The 23,286-nt window shown below is 44.2% G+C and overlaps 1 protein-coding gene across 3 annotated transcripts in view; it reads left to right on the top strand.

Annotated features, from left to right (window-relative positions):
* The window catches only part of LOC112119265 (pre-mRNA 3'-end-processing factor FIP1-like), a 32,772-nt gene extending 9,486 nt beyond the window's left edge, over positions 1-23,286 (top strand). For all 3 annotated transcript variants that reach the window (XM_024217860.3, XM_024217863.3, XM_029911841.1), the window contains 10 exons: positions 2,078-2,208; positions 3,207-3,331; positions 6,182-6,287; positions 8,069-8,267; positions 10,642-10,668; positions 12,509-12,566; positions 14,197-14,252; positions 15,932-16,118; positions 18,375-18,533; positions 21,876-23,286. In XM_024217860.3, coding sequence (XP_024073628.2) covers positions 2,078-2,208; positions 3,207-3,331; positions 6,182-6,287; positions 8,069-8,267; positions 10,642-10,668; positions 12,509-12,566; positions 14,197-14,252; positions 15,932-16,118; positions 18,375-18,533; positions 21,876-22,008 — 1,181 coding nt within the window. In that variant the 3' untranslated portion in view covers positions 22,009-23,286. The remainder of the gene's footprint in view (positions 1-2,077; positions 2,209-3,206; positions 3,332-6,181; positions 6,288-8,068; positions 8,268-10,641; positions 10,669-12,508; positions 12,567-14,196; positions 14,253-15,931; positions 16,119-18,374; positions 18,534-21,875) is intronic.

The raw sequence follows: 23,286 nt of genomic DNA, 5'->3' as shown, positions 1-23,286 counted from the left end.
TAATTTGATTTACACATTGGAAGGAGATATTGGTTGTTTCCTGCCAGTGTGCAACAGGGCAAGAGTCTCTGAGTCAGAAGACGGGTTCTGCTCCAGGGTCTGCCACTGGCTAACTGTGTGACCCTGGGCGAGTTACTCTCCATGCCTCAGCTTGTCTCTGTATTATGTGGATAATGATACTCACCTTTGTAGAACACTGAGATCTATAGATAAAAATTGCTATGTAACATGCTAAGATTAAAATATGGGAAGTTTCTTTTATCTTCTGTTCCTATTGGTTTTGTATTGCGGAGTTTTCTACATCAAAGTGACTCTTATATACAAACTATAAAATGCTTGAAGTGAAGTCTTTCTATTTTTCAGCTGTGTTTCAGACAAAATAACTAAAGGCCAGAGAGATCCAAACACTTATTACAGCAGCCGTGCAAAATTGGCATGAAAATCTATTAGTCTTGGCATAAAATCCACTCACTTGCTCCTTCATATAATGGTGGGGAGCTAATATTTTACTTGCCCTTTAAAAATATGATTCTGCTGTGTAAGTAGTGTTTTTGGAAGGCGGCGCATGAGATGTGTTTGATACATCTCACCCACCTGAGATGAAGGGCAGTAGGAGACACAATGGAAAATTCAAATCACTGTTACTTTTTTCAAAGTATTGAGCAGTAGGCACTTTGTGATGAATGGATGTTGGTGCAGATGTAAATAGAAAATGTATCCTTTTCTTCTGCAGGGGATTTGACTACGAAGTGAAAGAGAGACTAGGAAGAGAAGAAGTTAGGAAAGAACAGAATTAGAGCAGTGATACCAGTAAAGTTCAGAGATACGAGCGTGGGGATCATTATTGTCCTGCTGACCCATCTCTGGACCAGGAATGATCCACGTAGTCATAAAATAATATTGATTTGAAGTATGAATTGAGGTAAAATTAAAGCACAAGCTCGGCCCATATTCTTTGTGCTACTTCAGTAGCCTCTTCCTGGGCAGCCTTCTGGGCTATGTCCTAGATAATAAGATCAGTCAGCAAGATAGTCTCTCCTTAATAAGCCAGGGAGGGGAAGGAAACTTCACACCATCAAAGCATGAATCAAGGAGCAAAATCTGATCCAGTGAAGCTGATGTGTAAATTTCATGTTGCTAAGCCTGAGTTGGAATTCGTCCCCCATTGGGGTGCAGCAGGAAAAGTGGCTGGCAGGAGGGTGTAAGAAAGTATAAGGTCAAAATCCTGACCGTATCATGGCCAGATAGTCTTAGCTGAAACTCAAGGGTTTAAACTAGGATTTGTTGTTTTACAGTTGGTCAAGCTAGAAATACCTTTATAATGGGAACGTTGAGGGACTTTTTAACCATGCTAGGAGGTGCTTCTATATTACACTGCTGTGGAGTTATGCCTTGATACAATTTCATAAAATTATTCACAAGTGATAGACAGAACCCTTAAATTATCACCAATGTCATAGCGGGTTAATGCACATTGAGAGACCTCAGTTCAAATCCTGGCTGGGATCACAACTGAACAATAAGTCTGTGTGGTTTAAGCCATGTTATAAAGGTTGCAGTTTAACACAGTGGGCAGGCCCTGGTGTAGAGAATCTCTAATCAGAACGGCAAAGGGCAGTCCAGCTCAGAATAGAAAAGCATTGGCAGAGCTAAGGTGCAAAAAAATCTCTGTGCCACTGACAGTTAGTTTTCATCAGCACTAAACTCCTCCATAAAATTATAAAAGGACTAATACAGGATATCACTCTGAAAAACTAAATCTCTGAAGAACTGTCTGTGAATTCACATAAGTTCTCTCTCTTACAATATCCTGAATTTGTGTTGAACCTTGCATCCAAAGGATCCCAGAGCACTTCATATTTTGGCCCCTACTAAGAAGTACCCACCTCTTATGAGGAATGCAACAGTTTTGAAACTCTCACCAACACTATACAAAGTTCAGAACAGAAAGTGAAGAACAACCTCATGTTTAATTCTCTATTGGAAATTTTAAACTCTCCATGTAAGTGCTTCAGGAGCAATTTGAGAGTGCACGTGTTCTCCGAGTTGCTCTGTTGATTTGTGGCTTCATTTTCAGGTGCTGACCTTTCTGATTACTTTAATTATGGATTCAATGAAGAAACATGGAAAGCTTATTGTGAGAAACAGCGACGGCTTCAGCTTGGACTGGATCCCTCTCCACCTATCAACAGTGAGAATAAGATCACAGTAAGTAACCTGCTATCCAGTGTGTGGGTGCAGCACAGAAGCCTGCTCATTTTGTGGGCACGTAAGTGCAAGTCTAAAAATGGAAGCTGGTTTAGAAATGTGATCCTGGAATATTAACTGAAAGGCAAGCTGTCAAGAATGGTGGACCTAAACATTTTTTTAGTGGAGGTGACATTTTTAATTCTCCCCCCGGCTAATAAATTGTTCTCTTGCCTGGTTGAATGATGCACTCCAGCAAACATGGAGATTGTTGACATGATGGCAAATAAAAAATCCCCTGGGATGGTGAGATTTAGGTGTATTCCCAAAGAAGGCTGTGCCCTCGAGATTGTCCGGCTATGGAGCTGGGCTGGTAACACTGCCAAAGCCCTCAAGTTGGTGGATCCTGTGTGTATGAATTTAGTGCTGGTGAGAGGTGTAGAGTTGACAGACCATTGACTTAAGTCTGATCTGAGGAGCCAACTGTGATGCGAGGGGCATTGTTTCCCTGGCCTATTCGCTTCTTGGCATCTCTGCCGAGACTTCACCAGTTTTGTTGCCACTTCTTGTGATGTGGACTCCTGTCCACCATGGCCACCAAACTCATTTCACATGGGCCACCGAATGGCCCTCAGATGGTAACAGCTTTTGGTCACTTGGCAGGATTTGAATGGGTGAGCTAGAGGTAAAAGCCTCCATATCCAATTTCCAGTTCCCTGAATTAAGGACTGGAAAAACAGGACCACAGTCAGGTTAGGTATATCTTGGGGCTTCTAATGGGAATTAAAAATGGGGACAGTAGGCCAAGAATGGAAAAGGCATTCAACTTGCAAAACTGTGAGATTGGCCAAAGATTGGATCTTTATTTTGCGTGAACCTTGTCATCCAATTGGATCATTGCAGATGAATGTTCTGCTTTGCTTCCTCACTGGAGCCTCTTTCACCTATGAAGAGCAGATCTTCATGACTTATAACTCAGCTGGTAACCAGACAGAGATCTCTCTCTTTTTATTCTTTAGGTTCAGCAAGGAAGGACAGGAAATGCAGAGAAAGAACCAGAGAACAACATTATCAAAACGGAATTCAAAACGGACTTTGTGGCTCTGATAGGAGGGCGGATGAAGGCTGGGCCTCCACCTAATAGGTAAGGGAGCGTATGGAAACTGCATTGGAGTTCTCTATTTGAATGCATTAAATAATGGGACAAGTGATATCCTGCTATTTCTTTGTCTGAGTCTTTTATGGACCCCAAACAAGGTGGCGACTTTTAAACTATATTGGGTGTTACCCTGAAATTCAATAGTTATCACCCTCCCCAATGACACTCTGTTGTGTAGTTGTGGAACCCCCCCATCTCCATTTTCCTACCCTGTTGGTGTCCCCACTGCTGCACTGTGTGGGTAGGTAGGCCTGGTGCCATGCTGCATGGTCCCAGCCTTACAAAGGGGAGCTTTGCAGGGAAGGGCTAAGACAAGGAAGTCTTCGTGCTATGGAGCTTCCCCTTGTTGGGCTGCTGGTTCTTCCAGAGCCTGGTCCAACTCCCATTGAAGTCAATAAGTCATTCCGTTGCCTTTAACCAGAGCTGGCTCAGGCCTTGGTAATGGCCAAGAGGAGCTACTTGGTATTTGAACTGCCTGCTCTGCAGCTAGCATGAGTTACAAATGCTATCAGTTGGATCAGTTTGGTGTTTTTTCCCTTGAATGGAAATGGTTCAAAGCCTAGACAAAGTAAAATGGCTTTTAGTAATTCTAACTGGAAACCTGTACTGGACAACAGTCACCTTCCTGACAGTCTGGCTCTGATTATTTTTATAAGGCGCTTTGGGAAACCTGGTTACAGGAAACCAAAGCAGATTTTTCTTTCTTTTTTTTAAAACTCCATGTTTTGCACACCTCTGCTGATCATACCTAGGAACCAGTCCTGCACCTGTGTCTCACTCTTTTCAGTGGACAGTTGGAGTAGAATGAGAAGAGAGGATCTCTGGGTTAGCTCTGAATTATTCAGAGCTGGATTAAATTAATTATTCTGGATTAAAAGAACTTTAAAGTTCCAATTTATTCATTTCTGTCTAAGCAGTTAGTTGTGTGTTTTTGCATTTCACACCTTCTCGACAAAGAAATCAGACTGATCAGCTTTACTTTCCAGCTCTCGCATGTGATGCTATTCTTTCTAAAGTCTGTGCAAATCCAACCTGCTCCTACTGAAATTAATGAAAACTTTTCTTTCCTTATTGGGCTTTGTAATTTTCCTTTTTCTTTAAGAAAATACATTCTAGCCCTAACGCATTTAGCAGCGTCCAATTTAACATGGATTCAATATTGGCTTTATCTAGAGATTAACCTGGATTAAAATCAATGTGTTTAAATAGGTTTGGTGCTATAGACACAGCACGTCTCTCTGTTGGCACTAGGATACATGCCATGAAATTGGACATCTGTTGTATGACTGTATCTCAAAAATCAGCAGGTTGTGTTTGCAAAGTCTTGTTTCCAATGACAGTGGAAATGGGAAGGACAGTAAATTTTTTTTCTGTTGTTTAGCTCTGGCCCTTCCGTAACTTGCTTGTCCCACAGTAGAAGGTGTTAGGTGTGATCCTACTTCTCTCTGGTTGGATTGCAGCAGAAGCTGACTATGGCGGTGCTGTTTGCAATGGCTTTGTCAGGCGAAAGATGCAGAAGTCACGACCTGGGGGGGAGGGGGAAGGAAACGTTAATGGGATCCCATTATTTGGAGTCAAGTATCCTTTATTGTTAGTTAAAATACTGTGAACTCTTTTTAGTAAATGACTTCAGCAGTTAATTAAAAGCTCATGTGGCTTTCCAGTAGAGCCAGACTGAAATTTCCTGGTGGAGTTTCACTCAGTAAGGGGCTGGCCAGAATGGCCCAGACCTGGGTTTATGTCCTAACGTCAGCTACTGTCACAAAAGTCATGGCAAATTCACAGCTTTGAGGGGGACTTTGCATCTTTTAAAGGATCAGGCCCTTCATGAGCTGCTGTCTCTGCACAAGAAACTCTAACCTGTCTGTTCAGATAGAGAATCCCAACTGCCTTGTCCCTGGGTCTTTATTACTGAGAACATTTTCGTAAACCTAGAATGTTTGATTCCTTTAACTCCTCCTGCTTCTCCTTCATCCCCCAAATCCTGTGCTTATGACATCACAGCTGTGGAAATAGTTGTCCCCAGTATAGGATTTTGAATAAGCAACAGGAAGATACAAATTCTTGAGAAACAAAGATCCTGATCTAACTAGGGTAACCAACAGCAGAATCTGGCCCCCTGTTTATATGCAAACACCCTTTATTAATATAAGGCCCTGTCTTGCTCCCATTGAAGCCAGTGGTAAAATTTTCACTGACTTCTTTGAGAGGAGTACTGGGCCTAGGGGATAGAGAGGCAAAAAATGTGTCCAACAGCCAGAATTGTAACCAAAGAGAGTGCTTAGTTTAGAGTGATGGTCCATGAGGGTTAGCATGGATCCGTCATGAAATGGTGCAAATTTTGGGCTGTCTCTGGTCTAAGGGCCTCAAGTGCTGTGCACTCTCCACTCCTACTAGATCTGTTTGCAAGGGAATTGAGCCCAATCTTGCAACCCATATTCACTTGAGTAGTCTTATTGATGTGTAGGTGAGTGACAGTTTTCAGGGTCTGAAACTGAGAGATGTTCAATACCCCCTTCTCCCTCTGAAGCCGGTAGAGTATTCTTCACATCTCAGGATCAAGCACTAAGTGGTGTCTAAAGAGACCTAACTCACTACCTGCAGCCAGAGTTCAAGTTGTGCACATGCAGCAAAGGATTCCCCACCCTTCTACTGTGTTTCCCTGTCAGTTTGAGCTCTGCCTAGAGTGATTTGCTGCGGATGGAAAAGAATGTACTTGGCCTTTTTGCTTTAGGTCTCCCAGCATGAGAGAGAGCTCTCTGTCGGGGGGAAAAGAAAAACTGTTACTTCTAATTTCTGTGCTGAACCTGAGAAGATATATCTACTTTGTACCAGGAAGCTGGGTGGGACAATTGATGTGATTGGTGGACAGGCAGGCACTATTAGGAGGGTAGAAGGAAGACGCCGCGATAAACACGCCTCTGAGGAAAATCCCATTCAGGTAAACAGCTTCAAGCTGTCTTCAAACATTTGATATCCCGTGCACTTTCAGATGAACCTTGAGCAATTGTCTGCACTTTCCTGACTATCTACTTCTGTAAAACCTGGGGTTTTGTTTTAAAAGAACACTGTCAAGATTACAAAATAAATCACCAATCATAATGTATGTACATGCCATTGCCCCCCTAGTGGGTGGAATGAGAACTCAACTGTATCAGCCTTACACTGCTAATGGAGAGTCTCTTCCCTCTCCCCCTCCCCCCACACACTGGGACTTCTGTTTTTTGAGCAGGAGGGTCTGAGCTCCCTACTGCTATCATGATGTTCAGCAAATGTTAACTGTGAAGTTCCTAGATGGATTTGTTAGTGTTTTTTCCCCCTTTTTTTAAAGCCATACCTTGTTACTAGTGTGTTCTCCTATTAAACCTGAAAGAATTGTAACAGTCCAATTTACTTTCACTGTTAATTGCTGTCATTTACCTCTTTACATTTTTCTCATGTTGGACAGTAAAACTAGTCTGGTCATTTTCTCTTTCCATTCCCATGCACTAACCTAGTGCTGTTGTGTGGGGGTTTCCAACACTGCAAGGGAATGTTTATGTATCTTTTGTCATTTTTTAAAATTTCAAAATAACATTCATGTCAGTTATTATCAGACATTCTTCACCCTGCAGAATCTAAGTGTTGGGACTGCACTACTTGATGTTTTTAAAAGGGACAAAAAAATTAAGTTACAAACTGGGGGCCTGTTCTGATCTCACTTCAGTGTAACTCCATTGACTTCAGTGGTGTCATCCCATATACAACCTAATGCCCATATTCTGCTGGGATTCTCAGCAGACAGAAGCTAGGGGTTTTCAGAGTCCCCAGAACCTTCTGACCAGAACAGTTCTTTTCTAACTGCCCCCTCCAACCCAAAAAACTAGTGTGCATGAGCCCCCAAAATCTTCTTTTATAAAGTAACAATGTTGGGAAAGTGCAAACAAACCTTTTACTAAGGGTAGGCCCCAGTGGTGCATCAAGGCTAAATCTGCTTAGTAAATTATTTATTCTTCTTCCCCTTACCGAGCGCTGGTGTCTGCATATCCAAATCATTTTGGTGTATGCTGTATACTGAACTTTAAAATAGTGGCAATGTGAACATAAACGGCCAAATTCTCTTGCCAGTTAGACTGGTGTGACTCCAGCAGCGCTCTTTTAATTTTGATGGTGGATTTACACTGATGCAACTAGGAGCAGAATTTGACCCCATGTTGTATTTATGAAGAAAGCAAATTCAAAAACAAATTTTGGAACAAAATTGTCTGTTTAATAAGAGTTAGCATATCACCACTCGAATGGGGCTGCTCTTATTTTGAGGGCTGTGACGTGGGGCCTGATCTCAAGAGTGGCTGTGCCCAGCCCCTCTTGGGATCGGGTTTTAGGCTCGTCCTAAGGGTATTAAGTGCAAGTGACCCATTCAGTCATAATTCTGTGCATCCCTTGGGGAGGGGTATCTCGCATAGGAGTAGATTTGTAGCTAGCTTGGACTCTACCACTTGCTGTGTTCATGCTAGCAAAGATGTCTGTTGACAGGGCATTTCCTTGCATGCTGAGCTTGTGACATCTCCCCTGTAGTGTGCCTAAAGGCTGAGACTGTCCCCAACTTCCTCCCTCCCTATAAATGTTGGGGTGCTTGGGTTCTGTGGCACATGCCCCTTTTGCCAGCACTGGGAGGCACTGATTGCAGGTTCCAAGGGGTAAAATACCATCTTCTATTTTCTGTCTGTCTTTGTTTTAAAGGTTCTTGGAGATCATGGAAATAAGCCACAACCCCCACAGCAGCCCCAGCAACCATCACAGCCCCAGCAGCCACCTCAGCAACAGCCGTTTGTACCACCAGCAGGTCCCCCACCTCCCCCAATTGCTGGGCCACCCCCACCACACTTTCTCCACCCTCCCCCTCCAGTTACTTCTGTCCCACCTCCTCTGCATCCTCCAGGTAGGTATTTGCTCTGAATACAGAGCAATCTTGATGTGTTAATCTGGGTGTGTTAAGTTCAGGTACCTGAGGCTTGGGGAAATCAAAGGAATCTTTAGTATAATTAAGAAATGTTAAGGAACAGTTGAGCAGCCATGTATCAGATCACTGAGATTCAACTAATTCAAACTGTAACTCAGACAGCTGGGGAAACCCCCTCCCCTCTCCCCCCAGCCTTTGGATATATATGCCTTCAAATTCTTCAGGGCTGCTGTTCCTCTTGAATGGCTCTCAGTGTTTTGTTGCAGTCGCTGATGTCACTTGGATACCATGGTGCTTGGCCTCTTACACATGGATAAGTAGACTAGCAATTTCTATTAATCTTTGAAGGAAGGTAGGAACATAGGAATTGCCTCACTGGATCAGACTAGTGTGCTATCTAGATAGTCCAGGATCCTGTCTGACAGATACTTCAGAGGAAGGTGAGACAGCCTGTAATGGACAGTTCTGGAATAATCTGCATAGAGGGGAAGTTTCTTCCTTACTTAGGTTGGTTGGTGGTTAGTTTGTGCCCTGAAGTCTGAAGGTTCATATCCCTTCTACATGTGTATCCTATACATTTTATCATACCTCGTGTCACTGTGGGATATTACTTGTATAAACATCTGAGAGTATAAGCAGGTATTAGAGTTCTGCCCATTTTATTTTTCACTTTTAAGACAATAGTGTGAATGTATGTGCAAATGAGGGGCCTCCCATGGACTCCTGGCAAGCTGTCAGTGTCCCTCAATGTCGCCAAGTTTGTGCTCCCTTACAGATATTGAGTAGGTAGGCATGGTGCTGAGTACACTCAGCACTTAAGAAGACACAATTAACTTAAAAATCGCATCTCCCAGAACGCTTTTTACCTATGGTAGTTATAATGCCTAGGAGGCTAGAACCTGATGAGATGGAGGGAAGGGGCCTCTATTTTGGTCTGGGTATCCCCCCTTTATGTCTTTGGCAATATTTTGCATATAATCCGTTTCTCTTTCTCCTGCACAGCTAGTCACTCACCTTCTTCTGATGTTTGTATAGATCTTACACAATAGCAGCAGGGGGAGAGAAATTTTAACAACAAAAGGAAAAAGCGCTTGTAAAGCCACTCAGCAGTGGGACTCAAGTATTTGTAGACCTGAAACTATTAAATTTATTTTTAGAGTGACTAGATTTCAAGTGGATGGTGGTTCCTTGTATAACAAATGAAATTGTGATGAATTGGTGTATGCTTCACACCTAATTTTAGAGAGGGGCTGATTAGATAGAGGGATTGCATTGTATTCCTGAAGGGAAGAGCATTGTCTAGTGGTAAGAGCAGGGCTCTGAGGGTCAGGAGTCTCAGGTTCTACTCCCATTTCTGCTACTTGATGCACTGTGTGACACACCTTACTGGAGATAACCTATGTGAATTGGGGTTAGATTAGTATTTATTTTCTAGAGAGGAACCAAAATCCTCTCTTTAAAAACATCTGGTTCTGTAGAGTGTGTTGATCCAGGTCCAGAGATTAGATTAGAATATTTACTCTGAATGGACAGTTTGTCATTCATTTATCTTTGACCTAGTGTTGCATGAGTCAGTGTCTCAGGTGAAAGTTAATTAGTCCTTAAACTCTGGTGCTAAAATCACTGTTAGACTCAGGACTGTAGTGGTTTCACATGTATATCTGTCATTGACGTCAAGTGGAGTTTTGGATCAGCCTGTTAAAAAAATGTGCAGGCAAAGACCAAGATGGCTTGCTCATTCATGGGCATTTGCCTGCTGACTGTCCAGGGCATGCACAGTATCAGAATCCTATTGATTCCTTTTTCTAACTAAGCAGCATCAGCAATGGCCTGAAACACCTTTTTCCATTTACTACAAACAAGGCAGTGCCTCTTCCACTCAAGAATTGACCTCACCATGGTGATCAGTGCCTTTATTACTGGTGGGCTGGAATACTGAAGTGAAGGCCACACTTTGGACTTTACCTCGTCCAGGATGCAGCAGCTAGTCTCCTGACTGGAAGAGGTCAGCAAGAGCATATCATACTAGTGCTTCTCTCTTCGCTGGCTTCCTTTTCTGAAGATCCAGAATAAATATGCTTTCAGGGCATCTAATCCATGGAGAACATTATTGCATTGCCTGAGTGATGGATGAAATAATAGCCTCCTTGGTCTTTTCTGCCTCATTTCTATGATGGCTAAAGGTGGGGGAGAAGTGAACAGTTTTTACTGTATATTCTGTTTGCTGAAATATACCTGGCCTCAACCAAACTTCTTGAAGCGGATACTATTAAACCAGGCTCATTAGCTTGTGGTAACAAAATAATGTTAATTTCTTGTTGTTCTCACTAAGTTTGTTTTCTTATTTCCGTAGGCTTGCCACCACCAGGTCCCATTCCAGGTAGGCTATTGATTTGCTTTTAACAGTGGCAGTGACTCAGAATAGTCCTATCTGAGCACTGAAGTAAAGTATGAAATGGAGTGGCTGCGTCTTACCTTGAGGTCAATCAGACTTAGGCTAACATAAGCACTGATAAGCAGTGCAATCTCAAACTTCAACTGCTTAACTTCTAGAGCTCAATAATGATCCATAGGGCCACTTAAAACAATCATTTTATCTTGGAAGAATACTCCAGAAAGCAGCTTAGGTTGGCAGAGGACATCATGAAAGCTTCTTGGTTAAATTTCAGAAGACCTAACTTGTGCCATCATGGGATCTCACATAGTGATGAGTCTTCTGCCAAATCAAAGTGCTTCATGTAAGATTTCAGAGAGAGCGTGAGAACAAGGGGGCAACAATGGCTGTTTTCACTGGACGTTCTCTTTCCCGTGATGTGCAGTAGAGTTGGTGAATGTTAACAAACCAAATGTAACAAGTAAGCTTGAGCCCAAGCTGGAACAGCCCCAAACTTTGAAGAGCTTCAGATCCTGATTGGAACTTCTCATCTCATGCTCATCTCAATGTAAACAATATTGCAGAATGGATTCTTTTTGTTATTGAATGGACCCTGCTCATAGTGAGCTTGGATCTAGGGAAATGCCACTTCTAGCAAAGCAGAGTACAAATCCCGACCTACTTCTGGACACTGCCGTTGCCAGTTGCAATTCTGGTTCCATCTAGATTAAAGTTGTGATGGGCTGGAGGGGAAAGAAATGACTTTAGCTACAGTGGAAGCTTCATATATAGTAATTGGACTGAAAAGGGTAATGCATGGAAAATACCCTGTGATAATTTTTGCTTCTACGGTAATTAGAGGAAGATGCATGACACACTAATAATTATCAGTGCTTTCTCTCAACAATAGCAACTGCTCTAGAGGGATGAGTTTCACAAATGTTACAACTTTCTCTAGTCATATTATCTACAGATTAAAAATCTTTCAAAAATAGGGAAGGGGGGAATCTTGATGACTGTCAGAATAACTTAAGAAAACATATTCTTTTAAAACAACGAAAATAAATGTTTACACTGGAACAATCTAGTGGTTCACTTAGCGTGATGTCCTTGCCATTGGTAATGGCTTATGCAAGAATTTCTTGGTTGTTTGAAACAGGTGATTTTGAAAATTTTACCAAAGTCTCATTTTCAAAAGTGATTTAGCCACTTTGAAAGTCAATGGGATTTAGAAGCCTAGGTACGCAAGTCACTTTTAAAAAGTGGAAAGAGATCATGTGGGGCCCTTCTAACATCCATTTAACTGTCCAGTTTGTGCTCTGCCCTACTGTGGTTTCTGCCTTCTACAGTGTAGTTACGATCAGAAAAGTGATTTTCCCAAAAGAGTACAGTAGGCTTCCATGTTGCATGTCACATTCAGTCACTGTACAGATAAAACCATCACTCTATTTACAGTCAGCCCTAGGGATTTCAACCTGGGATCTGAGAGCCAAGCCTTCAGTCCTCAATGGGACTGCACAGGGTTAATGGAGGGGGAAATTTTCACTCAGTACTGGAGTTGATATTTTGTTGTTGATGCACAAGCCAGAATAGAGTCTGGCTCTTTTTTCTTTATCTGTGCTGTCTCTGTAGGGCAAATAGGAATAAAAAGCAGTAGAGGTTCAATTGTGGTAAGTGCATATGGCTCTGAATACACTCAGAGGTGTGAGTTTGTGGAGTAAGAAGGTGCCATTTCCACATAACTGTTCAGAGTAGAACTGCTTTAATTGCCTAATTTCTGGGGGAGTCTAGCCCCACACCGTAAGCCTTCTGCGGCCTCATCTTGACACTCTGCTTTTATTTATAGGGCTGTTCCCTCCACCTCTGGCTCCTCCACCAGCTCTCCTCATTCCAACACTTGATGGGTAAGGTAGAAGCTTCCTTTGAGTAGATAATTTTCCATCCTGGTTTTACACAGCCAGGTGCAGCTAGACAGTAGAATGGAATGCCTCTGGGTGGGAGGCATAGTAGGGAAATAGGAGCTATCCTGTTTCTTTCACAGTTTTATGAAACACAAAGAATCTTTAAGAAGTACTAAGAATCAAGGTAGCTTAAGGAGCAGGATGTGGGAATACCGTAACTAGGTGTGCTACGTAGTAGGGGACCCATCAGCATGGCCACATGGTATCGGGGAATGCTAGGTTTGTGTTTAGAATATCTGTAGAGTAACTTACAACCTGCACCTGATTTGGAAGGGGAACATGAATTGCCAGGTTTGCAGTGAACTCTTGCTCCAAGCCTTTAATCTGTTGCAGCAAACTTCGCCCTTGGTTTGTCAGTTCACTGGTATCTTGCCATGTCTCACACACGCTAGGAGTATCTTCACAACCAGTATTCAGAATTGTATTGTCGCTTTCACTGTGTTCTTAATAATACCATTTTGCATTTCCCTGGCAGTTTCCATCCAAGGATCTTAGAGCACTTTGCTACTATGAATTATTTCTTATGAAGCATTATTAGCCTCGTGCAGATTGGGGAGGACGACGGAGGACTAATGCTCGTGGAGGCAAAGGGTCTTGCCCAAGGACACAGAACAGGCTCATGGCAGAGCCAGGACTGTAACTTAAATTGCCAGACTCCCAGTCCACCACACCACGTCTTGCCTCAGGGAACCGTCTGTGAGGTGAAAGGATGTGACCTCTGGTCATCTTGCATGACTAAAGTTACCAGATGGCCCCCCCTCCCAAAAAAAAAAATGGTTGGAGATCCTTGCATGAAAAATGCTATGGAGGGCAAAGTGTGATGATTGTTTAAGTGTAGCATAACACATGGCTTTATAGCTATTAAAGAATCTCTCATTTCATTCAAATCGCCACTCCTTCCTTCCCCAAATGATCTCTTTGTCTGCCACCATTCGCTAGAGATGAACAAACTCATTCCTATATTACATTAATTTACACAATTTTTTGCCCAAAACATGAGTGAACCTAAGTAGAACCTTTTCTTAGACTCTGATAAGCTTTCCTAACTTCTCATTTCTAGCACAATCTTCCGTTTTCACACTGCCTCTGGCCTTTTCAAGACTGACCATTTTCCTGAATTTTGTTGTGGTCACTATAGGGCATCATGGCAAAGAGGAAGGAGGATCTGTGACTAGAGGGAGGGGAGACTGTCAGGGCTTCTGGCCAGAGCCAGTCCCTCCCTTCTGGTCTCCATCCTTTCATCAAGACCTTCCACTCTGTCCTGCCTCTCCCTACTGCCAGATCCCACATCCAGCCTCAACCCAGGGCAATGGAGGGAAACTGCAGCAGCCAGGAGTGGAGACTTGTTGGCCTGGAGACCAGGCAGGTGTGAAGAACCCAGCTTGGATTTCAGGAGTTGAACAGAAGCAAGGGGGTTAGGAGGAGACTCATGGCATCTGGGGGGCGGGGAGGGGTCCTGTCTTAATCTCTCCATTGAGTTAACAGTAAGTGTATTGCAGGCTCTCGCTCTGTGTGCTAAGCTGATGGCAGGTAACTGATGTTAGTAACTGGTGTCCTTGTGTTCTCTCCAAAGCCAACCTACCGGCTACAATAACAGGCAGCCTCCACCATTTGGATACAACTCTGCAGGTGAGCACGGAAGCCACAGGATGGTGGAACTGACTGGGCATGGGGCTGGCCAGAGGGTTGTTAGTAACTTACAGCTAGGCTGACCTATGCCTCTGTCACTGTGACCTTTGAAGCTGTGTCTGCGCTCCAGACCGCCCAGTCGCTGACAGCGGGTGTTGGTAATGGGCCTAGCAGTAAACGTTCTAGACAGTCTTAGATCAGCTGCACTCTCTGAAGTGACTCTGACCCAGGTGATGCTTGTAATTAAATAGTTCTCATTCCTGTATCAGCTGCCCTCAGTACCCAACTCCCATGTCAGCAACAGAGAAGCTTCCTAGTGCAGCCATGGGTCCCTGGCTTTTTCCAGGGAAGAACACGCCCCCAGCCAAATTTCAGGCTTTTCCTGCATGAGCCTTTGAATGTCCCTCTCCCACCCCTGCTGTATCCTCCCTCCTTGCAACATGTACACACCCTGCCTAGGCACACTCACAAGCATCTGTCTCCTGATGGCAGAGGCAGTAACAGTGTTTCAGTAGATTTCCTTCCCCACTACAACCCTGCCCGTGCTGCCCATGTCCTTTCCTGTTTCTTTAGTCCAGCTGGCTCCTGTCCTGGGTCAGCGGCACTTGCAAGTGGTGCCTATCCATCTAGTAGGCAGGATTGCAGACGCTGACATCTTCCTCCCTCTCTTGGGGGAGAGGGAGGTAGGGACTGCAGAGTATGGGCATGAGGCATCCTGAGAAACTGCAGCCTTCTAATCTAGTATTCCTTCAAATAAACATCCCAGCAGCAGCCTGTACCATCTCAGGCTGTGACCTTGATGGCCCTTTCCAATGAAGCAGGACAATGGCAGGTCAATACTTGAATGAGACACCTCCAGGGAGATTGGTGGTGGTCTGGGATTCACTAGGTGTCACTCTTTCCTTTGCCAGCACTGAGACCTCGGCATGATATTTCAAAGCACTTCTTAATTCAACATCTGATAGAGAAAGAACCTGGGATTTACCTGCTGCAGGCACCAGCCCTAACCCTGCAAGGGGTCAGGGGCCAGACCTCTTGCTCTCTGAGCTAACAGAGCTGGCTAGGAATCTTGAAGACCAAACCATAGACTCTGCTGGCTGATCAAAAAGAGAGAAAGTGCCAGGGCTTCTCAGGATCCTTTGTCTTGACCTCCTGCTCAGAGGATGCTGGCTGGGGAAGGAAGAAATGATGGGCTTCCTGGGGGAGGACCAGTAACATGGCCAAGTGGGCAGCTGTGATCCACAGAGGGCAGGTGTCAGCAGCTCCTATTTGAATATCCTTAATCAGTGCCTGGAGTGATTGCGGCAACATCTGCCTCTTTCTGGCCTAGGGAGATGATGCTTAAAACTTGTTAGAATATCATACATGAATATGCAAGGGGGAAATCAGGGGCTCATGGGTAAAGAGGTGGGGGTTGAGTTAGTGGTTATTCAAAGGGAGTAGTGTCACCTCCTGATCCAGCAGTACCACTAACTAGAGCACCTACATGTTACTGGGTGAGTCCCAATCCCAGATCTGACCTAGGCCAAACCTGCTTAGGTTGCAGGATCTGACGAAATTGCTGCCCAATGTGGCCTGGTTGCAGGGTGCGGAGAAGCATGTCTTCTTTCCCCACTGGGTCAGCGTAAGGGGCAGCACTAACCCTTCAGGCAAGTGAAGGTTCTGCTCTCTCACTGCAGATTCTGGTTTCATCAGCTACCCTCCTATTTCCACGTCTCACACGCCCTGGGTGACGACAGTGGATAAGGGCACGAGCAGCTCCAGCAGCAGCCACTGGGAGTACTCCGGCTCAAGGCGTGAGAGAGACAGGGAAAGGGAAAGGGAGAGAGACAGAGACCGGACTCCAACCACCAGTGAATACAACAAGTAAGCATGGTAGTCCACGTGACACTGCAATGGCCTCCCAGGGAGGGGGCTAGGCTCTGCCAGATAATAACTTCCATGCTCTCACCACACTTACAGTAGTCTTGTTGAAGGACTCAATGCTCACATGTCCCCACCAAGTCCTGCTGGGAGGCGACAGCACTGGTCAGTAGCTAGAGCACAAGAACAAGAGATAGGACACCTGGGTTCTTCTCGGCCGTTGACTTGTTATGCAACCACATAATCTCCATGCCTCAGTTTCCCTGATTGTAACACAGGGCTAATGACAGATTATATATCCACCTTTTGTGTAAGGCACTTTGGTCTCTGGATGACAAGTTCTATACAAATGCTATTATTCTGTAGTTTCAAGATGAAAAGCTTCTAAATGTAACAATACTGTAATTTTGATGGGAAACTGCCCCCTTTTGCTGAGCCCCATGGTCTGAAAGCTTGTGGGATAAGGAGCACTGTTCACCGTGAACATGCCAGGCAGTGTAAATCCTTAATGACAATGAGCATTTCTCTGGAGACAGCCACCTTGCTGGGAATTAAGTGTGATTTAAGGGGACAGCAGCCATGAGAGAGCTCAGTGAAGGAGGCTGCAAACCGGAGACACAGGAAAGATTAGACAGTTGCTGTTCTTTCAATGCAGTTGCTTTGCACTCTCCACCATAGGCTTTCGTGATGTTACTGTTGTCATCAGCACTGTTGATATTTTTGCAAGCGTCACGCCCAGCAATGCCAGTAGTTGCTGAAAACATCACCAAAATATATGTTTATTCCTGGCAAAGGGTGCTGCTTGGTCTGGGAACTTCCAGGCCACTGAGCTGAGCAAACAAGGCAGTTTTCTTGTAACAGAGAGCTTTTTAAAAAGGCTTCAGGCATTTTGGAAGGTGATCAGGCAGGGAAGGAATGAGGATGTTAACATACTGGAATTTGTAAGGCTCCTGTAATTCTGGGGACATGAATCATGTGATCTGCTTAGCACTCCAGGCACCGTGCTAGAATTTTTAGTTGCTGTAGAGTATGTTCGCATCTAGAAGCTTAAATTGTATTCACCAGGTAGGGCAAGTCACAGTAATCAGGTAAGCCCATTTGAGGTGATAGTTTCCAGATGATACCTCTTTCTTTGATTCTGTCTGATTGCTTCTATTTTGGGAGTTTTCTTCTTTAACTTGTTTCCGTAGGTCACAAAACAGCGTTTCATTCTTGTTTCCAACTGTGGGACTTGGGATCTTTTGGGGGTTTAGTATTCAGTGTTTTTATGGGGAAGAGGAGTTATAAGACAGGCATAGAGGAGAAGAGAGTGGGAATTGCAAAATGTGTCTGCATTTTGGATATGCAGTTTTATATAGAAGAGAGTGAGATGTTTAGGCTGGAGAAAGGGTGCAGACCATAAGATCATGTGGTCTCTGTGTGCATCGTACCGTTTTCTTAGGCACGTGTTTGTTTATCTATATTTGTGTGTAATTAAATAAAAATAGACTCAAGCAAAGTGATGTAAAAGTAGCCTGAACAAGAGTACTGCAGAGTATAGTCCTGCACTAGCAGAGTGGAGAGATACAAGGACCACGTTTCTGGGCCACTTTGGTCATTTCCTTCTAGTTTATGGAAAATGTAGAGCAAGACTGAACAATGGTGAGAGGGCGTATCACAAATGTGTTCCAGAAAGACCACCTGGGCAAAGGCCAGGTTCTCTGCCACACACCCACGTATAAGAATACTCTTTAGACTCTTTTACATCCTTATAGAAACTCTAAACCATTCTCTTTAGTTGAGATCTCGTATACCTTGTGTAGGAGGGGTTGGAGTGTGTTGTGGGAGGGCCATGGATGGGAATAGGCAATGATTATTTGTTTATTATTACAGATAGTTGCATGAATGTTTGTTGAAACGTGTGTGTTGATCTGAACTCCAGTGTTGTTTCTGAGCTACGAAAAGCAAGAAACGTTAAGCTCATGGACTTACAAGGGTTTTTCTTTTTAAATATCTGTTCTGATTGTGCTAATAGAGAATTCCAGACTAAATCAACATTGCACTTTGCCAAGAGGTGATGTTTCCCTTGGGGGCATGGGGGTCTGCATATAGGTCAGGTTGTGAGTAGATGAGGCCCTCTGAGACCCTGGGATTTCACAGGCTTCAGGAACATAGCTCAGTTTATTAGAGGGCAGGCTCAAGTGCTAATGAGTAGTGTATTCCCCCTCCTCTGTCTAGCAGCTCCCTCTGCCTCACTGTACTCTTGTCTCTCCCCCAAAGCGATGATGAGCGATATCGCTACTACAGTCGAGAGCGAAGCTATGATTTTGAGCGGGATTATCGCAGGAGTAGAGATCGGAGCAGAGAGCGGGAGGATCGCCACCGGGAGCGCAGGCACAGAGAGAAGGAGGAGAGCAGTAAACATAAGTCTTCAAGACGGTAAGATTCCTTGTTGGTGGAGCGGGCCCTTTAAGTGGGAGTGGATCTTGGCTCAGGACAGAGGCTGGAATATCCACAGCAAACCTGACCTCTAGTCCATTCTGGCATTGCCTATGCCTGTGACATTGTCCAATATCTGATGCTTCAGAGGAAGGCAAAATCCCCATAAGTAATGCATCTGGCCAGGGATTCAGAGCCATCCTTGATAGGGGAAGGCTTCCTTTGTATTACTGTGTATTCATATTGTACATTCTAGAGAAGCAAGGCTATCTATGGGAATCTGGCAAAGCGCCATCTGTAGGTCCCCCACATTGGTTCCCAGCAGGGATACTGCTGGTCATGGACTCTGCACCAGGAGACTCTCACTTTCCATGAAAAGAAAATGTCAAACTAAAATAGGAAGGAAAAACTCAGCTGTGCTCTGCTGGAACAATGGACCGGTCCGCTCCAAGGGGTGTGCACAGGATGGAGGGTTCAGTCCGCTGGTCTGAACTTCACTCCTGGAGCAGGGGGGTAGTGTGGTGCAGGGCTATGGCACTGGCTTAGCAGTCAGGAGATCTGGGTGGTGTTCCCATCTCTGTTGGTGAGTGATATTGCCTGAGTCACTGTCTCTCTCAGGGTGCCCCCCACCCCCAATAAAATGGAGCTAGTGATGCTCTGATAAAGAAATCACTCATGGAGCAGATCAGGGTGTTCGTGAATCTCCACTCCTTCAGAGCAAAATGTAAACTACTTCTTGAACCAATCCTTCCCAAAATAGCACTCCCATCAACAAAATAACAAGCTTAAAATCCAGCCTCTGACTTCTGAATTAATATGCTTCAGAATTCTGGGAGCTGCTCAGATACCACAGCAATGGGCATCTTGTTAACAGTGTAGGTAGATTTTTGGATCTAAGGGCATGTCTACACTACAAATTTAAGTTGACCTATGTTATGTTGACTCACAGCCTTACTGTGGTGGTTCATGTTCACACTGCCCTCCTTGTGTTGGTGGTGCACGTCCTCTCCAGGAGCCCTAAGAGGGGCAGTGTGGGGGGCCGAGAGCCCAGGCTCTCGGCTCTGCGGCTTCCCCCCAAGGGCTCTCGGCTCCCTGCCAGGAGCACGTCAACCACCCGGGCTCCCAGCTGGAGCTCCCCACCTGCCCGAGGGTGACAGCTGGAGCTGTAAGCGACAATTGTCAAGAATGGCAGCCAACAGCTGCTGTATGTAACTGACAGAGTGTCTATATGGATACTGCGTCATCCTAACTACACCGACATAAGCCCTACATCTCTCATGGAGGTGGAGTTATGTCAATGTAGTAGGGCACTTACATTGGAGGGAGCAAGGCTGCAGTATGTACACTGACATAATTAGGTTGATGTAAGCTGCCTTATGTTGACCTGACTGTAGTGTAGACCAACCAGGCCTTAGCATTTCAGGCTGGTTCTCTGGAAGAGGGAAAAAAATGCCTTCTATTCATGTAATTGATGTATCAGAAAAACCTTCTCTCTGAAGACTAGAGGTAAAATGCAGGTCTCATCTTTCAGGATGCACATGAATTTCTCCAAGAGGTAATGACTGCTCTCTTGGTGTAAAGGAAGGGTTAGAATCTCACAAGAGGGTGGGAACCACAATGAAAACCGAACTGAAAACAAATGGAAGCTTGTGCTAGTTTAATAACAATACTCCTGATACCCAAGAGATTTGATGTTGTAGTAGGAATACAGCAAATCGCTTGGCTGTACAAGCAGTGTGAACTCTGTTGAAATGATGCCAAAAGCTATTAGCGTGCTTAGATAGAGAATTAGGATACAGAATGCCAGCTGGAAATGAAATGCTGAGAGAGATTTTCCTCTTGCTCTCTTTAAAAGCAAGCACTCCCCTGTTTGAGCAGTCCAGAGTGCTTGGATGAGAATTGTTTGTTCCGCTGAGTAAATGGTGAAATCCACGTAGAGTGTTTTTAAAGGTGGCTTCGAATTACAATTGCATTTTGGAGCCTAGTGCTTGAGGTGATCATGCTAGTAAGATCTGACGTCATTTGGGACTCTTGGAGTGGGAGAAGGGGCTGGGTTTCAACCTGCTTTAGGTTAGATTTAAGTCTGAAGAAAATCTGTCATGTTTACAAATGAAGCCCCCATTTCAAATGTTCAAGACCTTTGAGAGGAAGGATGGTTGTGTGGTCAGAGCGCAGGGTTGAAAACAAGCAGAAGTAAGTTCAGTTCCTGGCTCTGCCATTGATGTGTTGGGTGGCTGGCTAGGAGATACCATCTGTCTCCCAGGTGCTGGGAGGCTTATCTCCCTGTGCAGGAAATGCTGTGAGATCCTTGGAGGGAAGGTATTAAGTTAACATGCCAAGAGTGGTTTCTTTTTATGATAATGGAACCATGATTAAAGTAAGTTAGAAACTGACTTGCAGCCTTGGGATTTTTACACAGGACCTGAGTGTTCAGCAAGAGGTGCACCTTCACCACTGGGCTTGGGAATGCCAGTTCTAATAAGAATGTGTTCACATGCTCTGCGTGAAGGTATCCATGTGCTAAACTCCATTTACACTCCCCTGGGAGCTACTTATCTGCACTTTATCCCCTACACAACCCTGCTGCATTGGTTTGTCCATTCTTAACCCACAGAGCAACTGCATGCTCATTTTCTCTCTTTAAAAACAAAACCTGGCAGAGAAACCTTCACACCTTTGGGAAGCAGGAAGGAACCTTCCCACACAGTCCTGTGGCCTGAGACCTAGGATGGGGAAAGTTCAGTCCTGGGCCAACACCTGGCTTATCAGAGGTAGAATTGGGCTGTTTTGTCCAGGTAGGAAGCCAGCAGTTCTCTCTGCCAGTAGGATCAGTCTTTCCTTTCCAACCTGGGTAAATCCCAAGAGATTCTGCGTAGAAAAACTAGTGTAGGTAAATTTTCAGCAGTCTCTCAAATGTATTCTTGTCCTCTCCCTCAGCATCCCCTACACAGCTTGCATTCCCTCCACTCATTATTGGAGCCCGGCTTTTACAGGTGGAGGAATACCAAAAATAGTCCTAGTAAAAGCCCCAAGCTATTCCTACAACAGCCTCTGTCAAATATGTGGCATGTACAGATTACATAATGGTGCACCATGGCAGAAAGGATTTATTAGCATCCACTTGGGCCAACCTGCGTAACTCCCTCATGGTTTTGACATTCAAGAGTAAGAAGAGCATCCCAAACGAGTGCTGATAAAACCTTTCTGTGGCATCACATTTATTCTAGGTCAAACATGTCGTCCTTGTCGGCACCTTTTGTCATAGGTACAATTGAACTTCTGTGGCAGTTGGCCGTGCTGACACTTGATTCTGGTTTCTCTACCCCTTCCCCCTCATTACAGTAAGCAGCACGAGAGTGAAGAGGGTGAAAGCCACCGGCGCCACAAACACAAAAAGAACAAGCGCAGCAAAGAGGAGAAGGAGGCCAGCGATGATGGTGTCGCAGAGGGAGATGAACAAGATGCTAAGGAGTAACGGCTCCCAGCTGTCCTTTAGGAGGGACTTGCTCCTTTGCAAGCAGCGTGGCATCTAACTTTATTTTCCAAGGGAAGCAGAGATGACTCTGGTGGCCAAGTATTGAAACGCAATGTGACAGCTCAAGCGTTAAGGCTGAACACAGTTAAACTTGGATACGAGACAAAGTATGGCAGTGATGGTATATACAGCACCGAGCTACTCTTCTTGTAAATGACCCTAGAAGAACTTCATTGTATCAGATCCTATGGTTTCTGATGAAAGACAGCTTCAGCTGAAACTAACGTACTTAGGTGATAGGGTTTTTTTGCGCAACCATGATTCCTTTTTTTTAAAAAGTAGGACAGTAACTGCAAATTGAACTCTATTGTCCAAAGAAAAGTGTGATTTAGGTCCTCTGTGAGCCAGTTTAGAATCTGGTGTCTGTTAGTGAAAGTCTCATCCCCAAATCCATTTCTTTATAGCTATGAAAGTATCTCTCATCTGTCCATGGCAGGATTGGCAGCATGTGGAAGGGAACTACTTTACAGGTGTGTCATTTGAATCTGCTTTGGTCTAATGGCTTTTAAAAGGTAGGGCATTCAGAGACTTCAAACCCAGCTTTTTTTTTTTTTTTTTAAACCCATTGAGAATGTAGTTCTACTACATGTTATACCTGTAAATGGAAAGTCATGATCCGTGGAAGACTGTGGTGAGAGTATGAGTTCCTTTTTTAAATTAGTTTGGATTATTTTTTTTGTAACAATTGAGATAAATAATCTAACACCTTAAGGAACATGAAGCCCCATCCAGCAGTTTGACATTGTTGGGTTTATTTATATTCATCACTAATACACCTGTGCAATGCATTTCACCCTGCCTCCTCCCCATAGATCTCAGAATAATGCAATCAAATTCCATGCTCTGTTTGATTTAGGGTTTGTTTAGTTTTTAAACAAATTTCTCAGTGGAAGGTGGGGGTTTGTTGTGTATACCTGGTTCTTAAACAGAATACTGCACTTGTTTGTGTGAATCCACAAGTATCTCATTTTAAGTATCTTCCACTTCTATGAATTGATATTTAAAAATGTCTTAAATCCTTCCCCAAAAGAAGATGGTTCTGAAATTTTACATATGATTTTTTTGTACTGTAGTCATGCAAGTCTGAGTGTTGTGTGAAGCTTACAGCCTTTGAAACTTGAGCCCGTACAGCATGATATCAATTTGTATGCTATGACACTGCATTTGATGGGTCATTAACTACAAAACCTGTGGGAAGCAGAATAAAGCAATTTTTTT

Source organism: Terrapene carolina, unplaced genomic scaffold (assembly GCF_002925995.2).
Source record: "Terrapene carolina triunguis isolate 2854851 unplaced genomic scaffold, T_m_triunguis-2.0 Scaffold131, whole genome shotgun sequence".
Taxonomy (NCBI): Eukaryota; Metazoa; Chordata; order Testudines; family Emydidae; genus Terrapene; species Terrapene triunguis.
Note: the sequence above shows the minus strand (reverse complement) of the source record. Positions and strands in the feature narration are given on the sequence as shown.